At 39.8% G+C, this 14,466-nt stretch overlaps 2 protein-coding genes across 2 annotated transcripts in view; one reads left to right on the top strand and one right to left on the bottom strand.

The window, feature by feature from the left end:
• Positions 1-266: 266 nt before the first annotated feature.
• On the top strand, positions 267-12,691 carry PMPCB (peptidase, mitochondrial processing subunit beta). The gene is made up of 13 exons (XM_072147217.1): positions 267-456; positions 1,082-1,222; positions 3,868-3,954; positions 4,283-4,412; positions 4,845-5,043; positions 5,198-5,277; positions 6,776-6,882; positions 7,553-7,696; positions 7,982-8,142; positions 8,665-8,750; positions 8,833-8,921; positions 11,970-12,045; positions 12,445-12,691. Exons 1-13 carry the CDS (start codon positions 382-384, stop codon positions 12,507-12,509), a joined length of 1,440 nt encoding a protein of 479 aa, XP_072003318.1. The 5' UTR covers positions 267-381; the 3' UTR covers positions 12,510-12,691.
• Positions 12,673-14,466, bottom strand: part of DNAJC2 (DnaJ heat shock protein family (Hsp40) member C2) — a 27,905-nt gene continuing 26,111 nt past the window's right edge. The window contains exons 16-17 of the mRNA XM_072147215.1: positions 13,647-13,804; positions 12,673-12,824 (exon numbers count right to left, since the gene is read on the bottom strand). Coding sequence (XP_072003316.1) covers positions 12,750-12,824; positions 13,647-13,804 — 233 coding nt within the window. The 3' untranslated portion in view covers positions 12,673-12,749. The remainder of the gene's footprint in view (positions 12,825-13,646; positions 13,805-14,466) is intronic.

Here is a 14,466-nt window from a genome sequence, read left to right as displayed (position 1 = left end):
AAATGTGTTTCAAGGCTTGTACGCCACAAAAAAATGGCATACATGACTTGATAAATTTGTGGAATATGATGGCGCAGTATAACTAAAGGGTTATTATTAATAAAAAAACAAATGCCACTGAGAACATAGAAACACAAATTATTTATGAAAACAAAAGACAGAAATTATTATTCAAAAGACCTAAATTAAAAATAATAGGGAGAAAATAAAACTGCACAGTGGACATCAACAAGGTAATGGAGTAAACGGCAATATGGGATCCGTTCATCGGCCTCGCAGCTCCTGTAGTGACTAGAGCAGTAGAAGCCGGGAATCCGCTTCCCCTCAATGAGCAGGGAAGTGAAAGGGCGGAAGTGACGTCACACATGAGCTCGCGCAGTCATGGCGGCCTCCATGCTGACTCTTGGTAGAAGTATTGGACGGAAAGTGATAACCGGGGTGACGAGCAGGTCACAGGTAAAAGCACTGGGGACATGACGATATTACTCTTATGGAGGGCACTACATACACAGAGGCCGGTCACCAGTGTGTACCAGCTAGCTGCTTCCCTAGCATTCTGTTATGCGAGCTCCTAATAAACGCAGATTCTGACCGTGTGTGTCTTCTGTGTGGGGTGATCACTATCTGCATACAAGTAGTACTGCTTATTATTAGGAGCCTCCTGAGCCTAGTTGTACATTTAGGAGAGCCTATTGTATGGCTAATCGTTACTTATGTAGCAGTAGCCATTGAGCAGTCCTGTTTATTGCCATATTATGTGGATGTGCCATCTTGGGTATAATTACTGCCCCTAGTGGTTGGGTGCTAAGAGATCTGGGAAGCTATAAGGGGGCAGGCAGAATGTATCCAATATACATTTAAAGGAAATCAACCACTTACAAGAAAAAGGCTGTAAGTGGTTGGTTTCCTTTAAGGTGTTAAGTGCCTGAGGTACCCGAGAGATGTGCTCCACAATTTCTGATGCTCCCATAATTAATGAGAACGAGATCCCCATGCTTGTGAACTGCGGGAGTCGGTTAATATTTTACTATGTTAACTGATCAGGAAGATTTGTTTAATTTTGAAATATATTTTTATCCAGCAAATACAGTTTAGTCTAAACAAACTGCGATCTACCCAAGCAGCAACACAAGCAATACTTAATGTCCCCGAGACTAAGGTAACCACACTAGAAAATGGACTCCGAGTTGCGTCTGAAGATTCTGGGATTTCTACCTGCACAGTAAGTTGAGACCTTTGCCTTTTTCCACCCACAGTTTATTGAATGAGCCTTAACCCCTTCACGCTCACTGACGTATATCTCCGTCAGCGAGCTATGAAGGGTATTTGTAGAGGGCTCTCGGGTCTTCAGACCAGAGACTGCATGGTTTCTAAAGATTTGTTACACTGAGCCAGTGGATCATTGTAATTAATCCTTTGTAAAGAATAAGCTCATAAGTGTGCAGTAGCTGCTGAATACAGCTGATGAACACAGACTGAATACCAAACTGCCGATCATTGATTGTCTTTGTTTTTTTTTTTCTTTTTATCCCTATTTTTCTTTTTGTTCATTTATCCCTAATATTATTGTTCTTTCATTGTTTGTACTGCACTCTTTGTACTCTCTCTGTGCTGTAATGCTGTGAATTTCCCCGCTGTGTGACTAATAAAGGAATATCTTACCTTAAAGAAAACCTACCACTTGAAGTGGCAGGCATAAGAAGGAACTACTGAGCACCAGCTTGTTAGTGTTTAAATAGCTGTATCGCGTTTTAAAACACTTTTTAAACTTTATGGCCGAAGCTGCTTCGGCGCAGGGAGGTACACGCTCGGCGCTTACCATGCGCGCGGCTCTCCTTCACTTCCTATGTGGTCGCGCGCATGGTAAGCGCCGAGCGCGTACCTCCCTGCGCTGAAGCAGCTTCGGCCATAAAGTTTAAAAAGTGTTTTAAACCGCGATACAGCGGTTTAAAACACTAACAAAAATAAGCTTCGGCACCAACTCACCCTGAGCTGGTGCTCGGCAGTTCCTTCTTATACCTGCCACTTCAAGTGGTAGGTTTCCTTTAAAACCGCCATATACTGCAAAACAGTCATATTTCAGTATATGGTAGGAACGATCAGACCATCTAGGATTAAAGTACCCTAGAGGGTCTAGGAAATACTTAAAATATTAAGTAGTCAAATTCCCCCCTTTCCCTACAACTGATGGTATCCCTGCGTCCCAAAATGCCCGATCTATCAAAATACAAAAACCAGTTTTTGCCTGCGGAGAACCACATAATGGAAAATAGCGCCTAAATGGTTGCAATGAAAACGTCAGCTCATCTTTCAAAAAATGACACGTCACACAGCTCTGTACACCAAAGTATAAAAAAGTTAATAGGGTCAGAAGATTGCGAAACAAATTGTTTTTTTTTTCCGTACACATTGTTTTAATTTGTGAAAATGTATTAAAACACAATAATATACAATTTGGTATCACTGTAATTGTACCGAACCAAAGAAAAAAGTAGATGTATCATTTGGAGTGCACAGTTAAAGTCGTAAAAACTGAGCCCAAAAAAGAGTGACGCACACAATTTTGTTCCAGCTTCCCTGTAAACAGCATGGAATAATAAATTATGTCACTGAGAAGTAAAATTTGTTACACAGAAAATAAGCCCTCACACAGCTCTTTACATGAAAAAAAAGTTATAGATGTTTGTAGGTGGGGAGTGAAAAAAGTCTGGATCCTTCAGGGGTTAAAGGACACCTGTCATCAGGTCTGTGTCACTTGTCCTGTCACTACTACCTGTTGGAGCAGCTCACAAGGATCCCATCCCAGGCTTTATCTAGTTATTTCATACATTATTCATTGTAAAATCATCTATTTTTTATCATGTAAATGAGGCTGGTCACATGGTCAGAGGCAGTGATGTCACCCCTGTTACCCCTCTCCTCTCCTCCCCCTGCTCATGTCTGTGTGTAATGTATAGTAAAGCATGGCTAGTGTGTTTGCTGCATCTGCTGACATGCTGCATCCTCCTAATATACAGGTGAGAGACACAGACATCAGCTACACATGAATCTGACATGTTCTGCTATAACATGGCTGCATCCTGGAGCTGCTGTATCTCTTCTATACACACACAGGCTGCAGGAAGCACATCATTATACAGCCTCACATCATTATACAGGCTGTCAGTCAAGCACTGGGGGTGTGGCTGTGCCTCCCACTCATGAATAGAGTGGACAGCTTGAATATGCTAATGCTTCATTGGACATTTCACAGGTCATTTGCATACAGCTTTAGGACCTCATTGCTTAGGTTTACAGGCATGTAGAGGGACAATGAAGGGATAGAGGCAATGCTCTCTAATGGCAGTTTATGAAAATAGATTTAGTTTAGGGGGGTTATTTTGCATGACGGGTTCTCTTTAAAGGGGTTGTCAGGAGGCTGAGAAACATGGCCTCTTTCTAACAAAAACAGCAGCTTTCAAGTCAACTGCAATGCTGGTACAAGCCATGGTCAGATGTGATACTTTTTTATGGAAGAAAGTAGTCATGTTGTCAACAGTTTGGACCATATAAAACTGCATAAAGTGATAGAAATTGGTCTTGGAGAGCTGTACCAAATCTTTGGTAAAGTACAACATTTATTTGAATAAATAATTGTCAGGTGTTAAACAAATGTCCTATTTGTGTTGGAAACCCTTCTTAACATTGCAAGTGTATTAAATCTAACAGTAATATAGGGCCCAAAGTCATCTCAACAGACCATGGGCAAAGATATAGATGATCTGTTCATAGACCTTAGTTAAGGTCTCTGGATCTAGCGTTTGAAAAAGATCTTTTACAGGCTGTCGGCTTTCTTTCTCTTAACGCTGCATTTATCCTGTTTATTAGGTTGGTCTTTGGATTGATGCTGGAAGCAGATATGAAAACCAGATGAATAATGGCACTGCCCATTTTCTGGAGCACATGGCTTTTAAAGTGAGTTTGAGTAAAAAGGAAACTTTTACAGACTTGTATTTTTTTATTTTTATTATGTAAACTGGAAAGGTGCAAATAGAAGTTTTTTGTTGCCCTGCTCAATTTCAATGTCAATGGCTAAAGTGATTTATTGTTTTGTAACTAATGTATAGGTGAATAATATGTTCCCTGAAATATAATGTAAAACTCCCTGGATTGGATTTACTTGGGGTTGGGGAATGGAATTCCCCCTGGAGAGTGCATGAGTAATACATATCCATCAGGAACCCTCTATATTGTAATACTTCAAATTAACTTTGAACCTGTGTTGTGTTTTTTTTTTTAATAGGGCACAAAAAAACGCTCCCAACTGGACCTGGAGCTTGAAATAGAGAACATGGGTGCTCACTTGAATGCATATACATCAAGAGAACAGACTGTATATTATGCAAAGGCGTTTTCCAAAGATCTCCCTAGAGGTACTGTATGCATCTCTCAAGTTTGCTTCATTGGTTAACACGTCAGCTACAACTTGCCTGGTTCTAACATTGCTGCAACAAAAATTCAGCTAATCGCACAGAATTTTATCAAAATAAACAAATGTATTTTATTACAACAATACCACCAGCAGTATTTAATACAATGAACTTGTTTTTCAGATAGGGGACATTGACAGCCATTTCGGGGATGTATATGCAGCCGCAAATTTGCGACCGCATATGTCCCCATAGATTGGCCATGGCGGCCCACACATGTGTCACTGTTCTGCGCGGTACACAGGGGAAAAGATAGAGCATGCTCTATTTATAAAAAGGAGTGGGTAAAATGTTTTGATAGTGTTTTTATTTTTTATTCATGCCCACTAGGGGTATGTGATCCCTCTTAAATCTGTTATATAAATATATTTGCAGCTGTGGAAATACTAGCAGATATTATACAGAACAGCACCCTGGGTGAAGCTGAGATTGAACGTGAGAGAGGAGTCATTCTACGTGAGATGCAAGAAGTGGAGACTAATCTACAGGAAGTAGTCTTTGACTATCTACATGCTACTGCCTATCACAATACTGCCTTGGGAAGAACCATCCTGGGACCTTCCGAAAATATAAAGTAGGTGGTAATTTTAACCTGGCATGGTAGTATTTCTAAATACTTATTTTAGTTATATGCATGCCTCCCTTTCCTCTAGTTGCTATCCATGCACAATTTTTCTTATATTTCTTATGATTTCTTGGTGTATACTTCACATCTCTTGTTATTACAGATCTATAAACAGAAATGACTTGGTTGAATATATAACCACACACTACAAAGGACCAAGGATTGTTTTGGCTGCTGCTGGTGGTAAGTGTTTTTTTTCCCCCTGTTATAACTGGATTCAATTCTGTACAATAGTGGTCAACAACTACGACGCGGCCCAAAACTGGGCCGTGGAACACCCAGTTCCAGACTACAGTCTGACAGGAAAAAAAAAAGATGCGCTCCTCTTCATCTGCGGCTCCTGCTGCTTCCCATCTCAGATTCCCGGCAGTGTGGGCAGAGGCACGTCTATGGCGACACAGCCACGTCATAATTGGTGTGTGCCGGCAGAAATCATAGACGTGTGAATCTGAGGAGAGATGAAGCCGCGGGTTGAAGAGGAGAGCCAAAGGTAAGTGTTTTCTTTGTTATTTTTATGGGGCCCTCACTGTGGACATTTAATTAGTGGGGAGACTACTCCAGGGGGGGGGGGGGCAATGCTGGTGGCATTTTATGGGGGTAGCACAGCTGGCCGCTGTCGGACATGTTATTAGTGAAGGGAGGTCGCTGCTGGACATTTTATTAAAAAGTAGCGGCTGCATTTCCCACCCTAGACCTTTACTCCAGGCCAAGTTTTCCCAGTTTTTTGTGGTAAAATTTTTGTAGTAAATCTATTTTCTTCCTCACAGTGAAAAACCCAAAGATAAGGGGAGATTAAAGGTGTGTGTCTGGGATTGCTATAGAAAAAGGGGTATTGTATGTCCCATTTTCTGTAGCTATTTTCTTATTAAAACATTAAAAGGGGGATACAGAAAAAATGGCAGCTGGAGGAAAGCGGCATTTTAAACCGGGGCTGCAATAAATGGCACATTATATGTGTTGGGGTTAGATATGGACTATTTGTGGGGCACACCATTTTATTTTTCAGGGATCTGGGTAAGGCCCGTTCCACACTTGCGAGTGTGATGCGATGAACTCTCAACGCATGCTGCCGGGAACGCATGGCCCGAACGCTGCGCATCGGGAGTGCACGGACATGCTGAGTTCACTCCCGCGGTGCAGCGTCCGGGCCGTGAGTTCCCGGCAGCATCACACTCGCAAGTGTGGAACGGGCGTAAGAGGGTTACCCAGCCCGGTCTCTGCTGAAAAATTTTGGGTGCAGCGGTCCCCAGACAATAAGGTTGTGGAATACTGCTATACAACACAGAGGGGCGCTTGTATCATTCGCTTTCTTTTTGCCATTGTGATACATGTATTTTTATTTTCTTTTGTCTTTGATTCGCAGGTTGTTGTGTTTTTTGTTGTTTTTTTTTTACTTTTTAGGTGCATGTATGAAACTAAATGTGGGTCATTTGTACTTCCATTTGCACCTAAAAAGTCTCTAAAAAAAGTTGCAAATCAAGGAAAACTTCTATCTTGTAAAGTTACATTAGAAACACTGCAACAGACACACCCACTTGACGAGCTTCTTAACACTCTGACGTAGTCGCAAAAAGGGAGAAAAAAGTCAAAAGATACATATTCCCTAGCATGCATGAACTACACTGTAGAGTATATAGAATCAACTTGATTTATAAAAGCCTATAAATATTCTTGTTTTCAGGAATCTCTCATGACGAACTGCATGATTTAGCCAAGTATCATTTTGGTAACCTTCTACCAACATATGAAGGGGAGACTCTACCTCCATGCAGCTTCACAGGTAGTGAGGTAAGCACTTCTGCATATGTTAGCAAATATGACGATGCAGTCCCTCTTCAAAATGTTTTGGTTACAATCATAACCAGTGATGTGGACATATTAACAAATGTTTGGTTTGTTCAAGTCTCTTATTGATTTACAACATACTTTCACAACACAGTGTCGGGGTGGCCCTCCTGTATGCCAAATTCTATTTTATTTAGTTGTAGCCAGCCCTGCCTCCGTACGCACGCCCTTCATGTATTTCATGTGCAATCCTTTTGTCATCTCGGAGCCGGCACTGAGCACATTGAAGCAGATGATGTGTGGGCCTTTGAAGGCAGGGCTCTCTACAACTATGCTTGGAGTGGATAGAGCATACAATGGTCAGTAGGTGGCTGCCCTACTGTCTGGACAAGCAGTCCTACCTCCTTGCTTATGTTTGATGTGCACACATACCTCCTTGCTTGTGTTTGATGCGCTGACACATTGAATTTGGTAAAAAAAGGACTTCCAGGGGACATGGATAATACTGTACTTTACAAGCTATTGTTGGTGGGCTTTAAGGGGATAAGAGGATGACAGGTTCCCTTTAACCTACAACCTCAACTGACATTTCTATGTATTAGGTAAGGTATGCACTGCATGTGTTCCCTGTTAAATCATTGTTATACTGGTGTTTTCTCTCAAATTATAATAGATTCGTGTGCAAGATGATAAAATGCCCCTGGCTCATATTGCTATTTCTGTGGAAGCTGTCGGTTGGTCTCATCCGGATACAATTCCACTCATGGTGGCCAACACGTTGATTGGAAACTGGGATCGGTCCTTGGGAGGCGGTGTGGTAATGAGCTGGATTTACTTTTTGCATCTAATGTTGTCATAAAGTCTGATATCAATTAATTTAGTTAAATTGATAAATAACCCAAAAAGGAAAAACCTTTGAAAAGAAACTTGGGGTTCACTGAGCAATCCTTCACAGCCTGCTCAGGCAGTGTAATTACTTAGACTAAATTGGAAGGCTTAGTGAAACTAGTTACTCATAAAAGTTCCTACCAGATTCTAGTGTAAAATCATCTTCATTTTGCAGAGCTCATCATAATGTGACATATTTTTTTGTATTGTACAGAATTTGTCCAGTAAACTTGCTCAGATTACATGCCACAGGAATTTATGCCACAGTTTCCAGTCCTTCAATACTTGTTATACTGACACTGGACTTTGGGGCTTGTACATGGTTTGTGAGCCAAACACAGTGGAAGAAATGATGCACTTTGTACAAAGAGAATGGTAAGCCTTAAAGTCTTATTCTGCAGTAATGAGGATGAGGTTCTCCTAGTAAACTGGTCGAATTTTAATGTGGAATTCTCTAAACCCTAAATACATGTCAGGAAAATCTGCTATGAATTCCACCTATTATAAAATGGGTTAAGCTTGTAGCAAACATCTGCATGTTTAGGTTTTCTCTGGTCACCAACAGGCTAGGTGTTAAATGTATGATCACTTGAGATGCAACCACTGGGGCAGGGATCCCAAGTCTCCTGTGTGAATAGACATGTTTTACCAGCAGTCTATTCACTTATGTGGGGCTGACAAAAAAATAGCATAGTACAGCATAGTCTCAAAATGGTGAATGGAAGGGTAGTTGGGCATTCACATTACTGCAACTTTCACTCAAGACACCTGTAATTGCTGATAATCCCGGGATAGATCAGAAATGTAGCACATATGCTTTGGTTAGGTTATAAAAGATTATTAATTTTGAAATTGTATACCTTAGCCAATATGTATGATCTTTGTGTCACCCATTAGGATAAGACTCTGCACAAGTGTTACAGAAGGTGAAGTTACAAGAGCGAAAAACCTGCTGAAAACCAATATGTTGCTTCAGTTGGATGGTAAGAACATCAGTTTCATTATTCTATTTTATACTTTAACTGTTGTGTATTTATTTAATAATGTCATTTGCTCTTTCTATAGGTTCAACCCCTATATGTGAAGACATTGGTCGACAGATGTTGTGTTATAACCGAAGAATACCTTTGCCTGAACTGGAGGCAAGAATTGATGTGAGTTTGAAATAATTTATGTACAATATGTTATGCTTAAATATGACCTTTCATCAACTCCAACCCATTTATTCTTTAATAGTTGATACTCCACTGATTCTTTAGTTCAGTTGGAATTTTCTCATCAATCCCCAACCATTGCTGATTAATAAATGTCATAATTTTTGAATATCTGTGGGTAGAGCAAAGAACAGCTCCTTGCTCCAGCCCAGGACAAGCCATCTGAGGTAGAGCCTAATAAACATATCGGCTACTGAAATTGCCCCAAAACTAGACTCATCATGGGGCGAAGCACACAGACTAGCTTTACTTCTTTGCTAGTAGATATCATAAATTAATAATTATATGGGGCCTGGAAAGAAAATTCCAGATGTGCCTAAATACCTATTAAAGCATGCAAAAAAGATACCTAAGGAGTGATGGAGTCAATGATGACCGAGCTCATTCATGTAGGAGACCGGGTATGTTATACTTTGCTCTGGCTTCTGACACAGGTTTTATGTGCTGGCGTCAGAACCCAGAACATTGTGGTACCCAAGCAAGAGGACCACAACTGTGGTGAGCATGTCAGCTCTACTGTACTCGCTGCTCCCAGGTCCCCTCTTGCTCCAGGTGAGGCACACCTCTTTGTCCTGGTGGAGGGGTCTCCTTTATTAGACGTCTGCTCCATCTACTATTAGTGCAGTTGCTTAGTATTATATGTCTGGTATAGGGGGGTGGGGGTTCTCCAGTATTATAGTCTGCTCTGCACGTAGTGTGTCTGATTTATTTTCTGGTATGAGCACTGTATTTGTAGTCTGCTCTGGGGACTGCATTAATAATTGTACAAAAGCAGTTTTTGTTTCTGAGGTGGCATTTTGTGCTGTACTTTGGTTTTTGTGCATCTAGCATCCTGGATACTAGTATGGCCCCTTGAATTTAATTGATATGACAATTCGGCGATAAAGGATGTGCACCCCTGACTTAAACCTTTCCTAAATATATTACTGAATATTAAAAACAAAAAAACTAGTTCAGAAAATTAAGTGATCCCAATATTGGCGAGACTGTAAGGGCTCTTTCACATTGGCGCTCAGCTTGAGTTGCATATCTGTTGTGTTGTCTTTGTCTCTGTTTTTCTTTCATTTTGTCTCCGCGCTTTGAAAACATAACACATGTGATGTGAAAACACCCATAGATGTCAATGGCTTTGAGAAACATCTGTGGAAATCACTGAACCGCTGACGTGAAAAACAAAGCCAATGTGAAAGAGCCCCAACATAGTTGGATTTCTTTGATCTTCTGGGCTATCTAGTTACAAATCACTTAAGCAGTTTAGCTTTGTTATTTTACCATCCAGTAATTATGAAACATCCCATGGCATTACTTGTATAGCTTTTTCCACTAAGTCCACTGAAGTAAGCTTTCTAATAAGATCACTGCATTTAAAGCTTTAACCCCTTCACACCTTTCTTCAATTTTGCTACCCTTCTTTAAAAATCCATAACTTTTTTTATTTTTCAGTGTATAGAGCTTTATTTACAGAGCTTGTTTTCCGTGTAACAAATTGTACTTCCTAGTGGCGGTATTTAATATTCCATTCAGTGTACTAGGATGCGGGAAACAAATCCAAATAACTTGATGAAAAAAATGCTTTTCACCACTTTCTTGTGGGCTCTGTGTTTAAGATTTTCACTACGCGCTCCAAATGACGCTTCCGCTTTTATTCTTTGCTTTGGTGCAATTACGGGGATACTGAAATCAAATAGATTTTAAAAATCTCAAACCTTTTGTATTAAAAAAAATTCTGCCATATTCTGATGCAAACAGCTTTTTCATATGTATGGAGCTATGTAATGTCTTTTTTTGCAAGACGTGATGAGGTTTACAGTGATACCATTTGTGGGACTGTACAACTTTCAAAAAGACAAGTGGTTTTTCGGACATTTGTGCACCATTTTCCGTTACAGGGTTCACCACCATTAATAACAATTTTAATATATTAATGGGTATTACCACTTTCCAAAGTCCAATCTAACATGCTTGATCTTTCATTTTATATCAATTCTAGGGAAAGGGGGGGGGGGGGTGATTTGAACTTTTGGGCACCCAGGCCTTCACCCCAACACAGAGTTTGCCAGATAGGACTCAAGGCTTTCTGCTGTGGTCCAATAGAGCCCAGGTTGCACCATGCTCAGCGCCATTTTAAAGCAACATCCTTGGCTGCAGAAATGACAAGTGCTATCATGGTAGTGGCACATAGCAAGATAACACTCGTGATCGGTGCCAGGTGCAAATCCAAGAGTTAATGGGAACCTTGCAGAAGAAATTAATCTAACAAATCACTACCAATATGTTGCCAAGCAGCTAAACAAACACCGTATATATCATGTTTATTTCATAACCCAGTGTGATGGCATCATCCAGAAAATCTACTTTGAAGTGAGATGTAAACTTGTTGTACAAAGTCAAGGAGGTGGAGAGTAACACTGAAGTCAAGCTCTCTCTAAATCAGAAAGCTCCCTGCACGGTTGTAATTTATGGTCCTGCACCCCGAGAAATATCACTAACCAGATCTCATTAAGTCCTGTGCATAATTTCTATCACAGAGGAGGAGGTGTTCAGTGCTCCCCACCTTGACTTCAGTGTTAAACTCTTTGCCTTCTTGACTTTACACAACCAATTTAGTTCTCACTTCAAAGTTGATTTTCTGGATGATGCCACCACACTAAACCATGAAAGAAACAAAAACTAGAAGGTGTTGCGCGACCTGACAATATTCTTGTAGTGGTTTCTTATGCCAATTGCTGATTACAGGTTTCCTTTAATGTTGGGTGTGTCTGTATGGAGAGGGTTCAGGCCATGAGCCCTCTTAATACACCTTTTGCTGCAAATGGATGTAATAGTTCATCAGTTAGTAGCAAGGGTTAATGGTCACAGACCAGTGTTGGGTCTCTAGAGCAGAACAATGGGGAAATATAATAATAATGTTATAATTATTAATAATAATAGTGATAATAGCTGTGCTCTATATTGATGTCTAATATAATTTCATGTGATTTAATTTAGCTAATTGATGCCCAGACTATAAAAGATGTGTGCACCAAATACATATATGAGAAGAGTCCAGCAATCGCAGCAGTTGGTAAGTGTTACATTGATACATAATGTTTAGTGTTGGACTCTTCCTAAAAGCTGTTTTTGATAGTTTGAGGGGTGCAGATATGAAAATGGGTTGATTATATGGGGGGTTTTGATGTTAAATATGTAAAATTTCATTCAAAACGGCATTTATCCGTAAGGGTGCAGTCACACGTTGCATTTAACACATGCGTTTAAAAACGCATTGCAATAGCTGGAGAGTGATTTGCCTAATTAAACAGCTGCTAACACGTGTTTACAAAACGCATGCGTTAACCGCGATGTTAACATTGCGGTTAACGCATGCGTTTTGTAAACACAAGTGTTAAGAGCTGTTTAATTAGGCACTCACGAAAGGGTTAATGGAAAGAATGATTCTTACACACAATGTTTACCTCCCCAGGGCCCATCGGACAGCTGCCCGAATACAACCGGATTCGCAGTGACATGCACTGGCTTAGACAGTGAAGTTATAAATATCTTCTTGTAGAATTATTTTTGAATATCAAGTTATTTACCAGAGCTTTTCTAATTTTAAGAATAAGTTTCTTACGAGCCTTGTAGGTCTCCATTTTTGTGTCACTATATAACCACTCTTAGTGTTTCCTGTATAATATTATGGAAGTAATAAATTAATATATTCAACCACATACTTGTGCAAGATTTGCTTATTTTATTATAAAACATAACACACAAACAGATGGATGTTTATTTCTTCGCCTTGGTTGCATTAAGGACTTGTTCTTGAGCAGCTTTTTTGGCTTTTACCATTTCTACAAGCTCCTATGGATATGAAAAAAAGTAAATTTAGTTAAAAACTTCACACTTCTACAAACATAGTTGCCCCATGAGTGATAACATCAATGTATATGGCACTTGCTTGTTTTGCCATTTTAGATAAATCTCCATATTTGAAGGTAAGTGTGAAGTGGGGTAGTCACAACCCCACCTCCGAGTTTTTTTCATTCCACGCCTTATTTTTATGGGATATATTAATAAATGTATAAAGACTAACAAGGGGCTTTTTAAGGGTACATTCACACTTTAACCGCAAATTCACACCATTGACGGTAAAGTGAATACATAGATGCGGATTTGAGGATTAAAAAAAAAAGGGCACTTAGGTTGCATTCATATCAGTTCCCATGTAATACTGCTTATAGAGATGTCAAAGCTGGTATACTCTCTTTACCATAGATTTCACATTTACTGTGCCATATAGCATTATTTATACAGGCGGTCCCCTACTTAAGAACACTCGACTTACATACCGCCCCTAGTTACAAACGGACCTCTGGATATTGGTAATTTATTGTACTTTAGTCCTTGGCTACAATAAACAGCTGTAACAGTTATCACAGGTGTCTGTAATGAAGCTTTAGTGTTAATATTGATTCTTATGACAACCCAACATTTTTAAAATCCAATTGTCACAGAGACCAAAAAAGTTCTGTCTGGGATTACAATGATAAAATATACAGTTCCAACTTACATACAAATTCAACTTAAGAACAAACCTACAGACCCTATCTTGTATGTAACCCGGGGACTGCCTGTATTATAAAATTTAATGTTGCCAACATATTAACTGTGAATGTATCTTACCTTGTATCTTTTCATACAGTCCTTCTTGGACCTGCCAGGAACAGATTCTGCAATCTTCTCCCATCTTTCAGGCGTATTCACAGGAAAGGTTTTCAGCGCCTGTTCTAAAAGTTTTTGTTCTTCAGTGGTCCATGGTGCGGAGGTGTCTGCACCCGGAGCTATTAATACAAAATATGTTAAGTAAATGTCATACTTTAACAAAAATATATATGGGTATGTACATCTTGTATCGGCTTCTGTTATTCTGCTGTGTATTAAAAGCACTACAGATAAATAAGAGAGCCTCCAATGGAAGAGCTGTGTGTGGAAGGTAATAGTGAGTGGTCACTATTGATGCCTATGGTTATAGCCTTTTCCACACTGGAGTGGTGTGTATGCTTAAATTCTAGGTTGGGCTCTATTCTTTTACACATATAGATAGCTGACAATAAGGTTTCTTAGAAAAATGGAACAGGACTGACTGTCATCTGATCAGGGATCTTCTGCATTGAACATAGTCCCAGTATTGTTACAATTCAAACCGCAAGGAGAGACGTGCAGGACAGTAACAACCATTCCATGTTGCACAATTTGAATGTCCTGTATGTCTGTAACAATAGTGTATGTTAAATAAAGAAGAGTCCTGATCAGTTGACCACTATCTGCGAGTGCTGTTCCATTTTTAGTCCAATGGAAGACATAACTACCACATGCACGGATTCTCAAAAGACTTCTACAACTGCTAGAATTGTTGGACTTCTGAGAGAGTCTTAAATTGTACAGGACTTTTTTCCCCATTATTTTAATCCCTTAGCAACAAGATGTACAAGCATTGCCGTAT

The sequence above is a fragment of the Engystomops pustulosus genome, chromosome 4, assembly GCF_040894005.1.
Source record: "Engystomops pustulosus chromosome 4, aEngPut4.maternal, whole genome shotgun sequence".
NCBI classification, from domain to species: domain Eukaryota; kingdom Metazoa; phylum Chordata; class Amphibia; order Anura; family Leptodactylidae; genus Engystomops; species Engystomops pustulosus.
Note: the sequence above shows the minus strand (reverse complement) of the source record. Positions and strands in the feature narration are given on the sequence as shown.

Excerpts from the sequence above, each read along its gene's own strand:
- PMPCB (XM_072147217.1), top strand. The coding sequence starts at position 382 with ATGGCGGCCTCCATGCTGACTCTTGGTAGAAGTATTGGACGGAAAGTG. Across the intron at positions 7,697-7,981 it reads GGTCCTTGGGAGGCGGTGTG|AATTTGTCCAGTAAACTTGC; the intron begins GTAATGAGCTGG and ends TGTATTGTACAG. Across the intron at positions 8,143-8,664 it reads CACTTTGTACAAAGAGAATG|GATAAGACTCTGCACAAGTG; the intron begins GTAAGCCTTAAA and ends GTCACCCATTAG.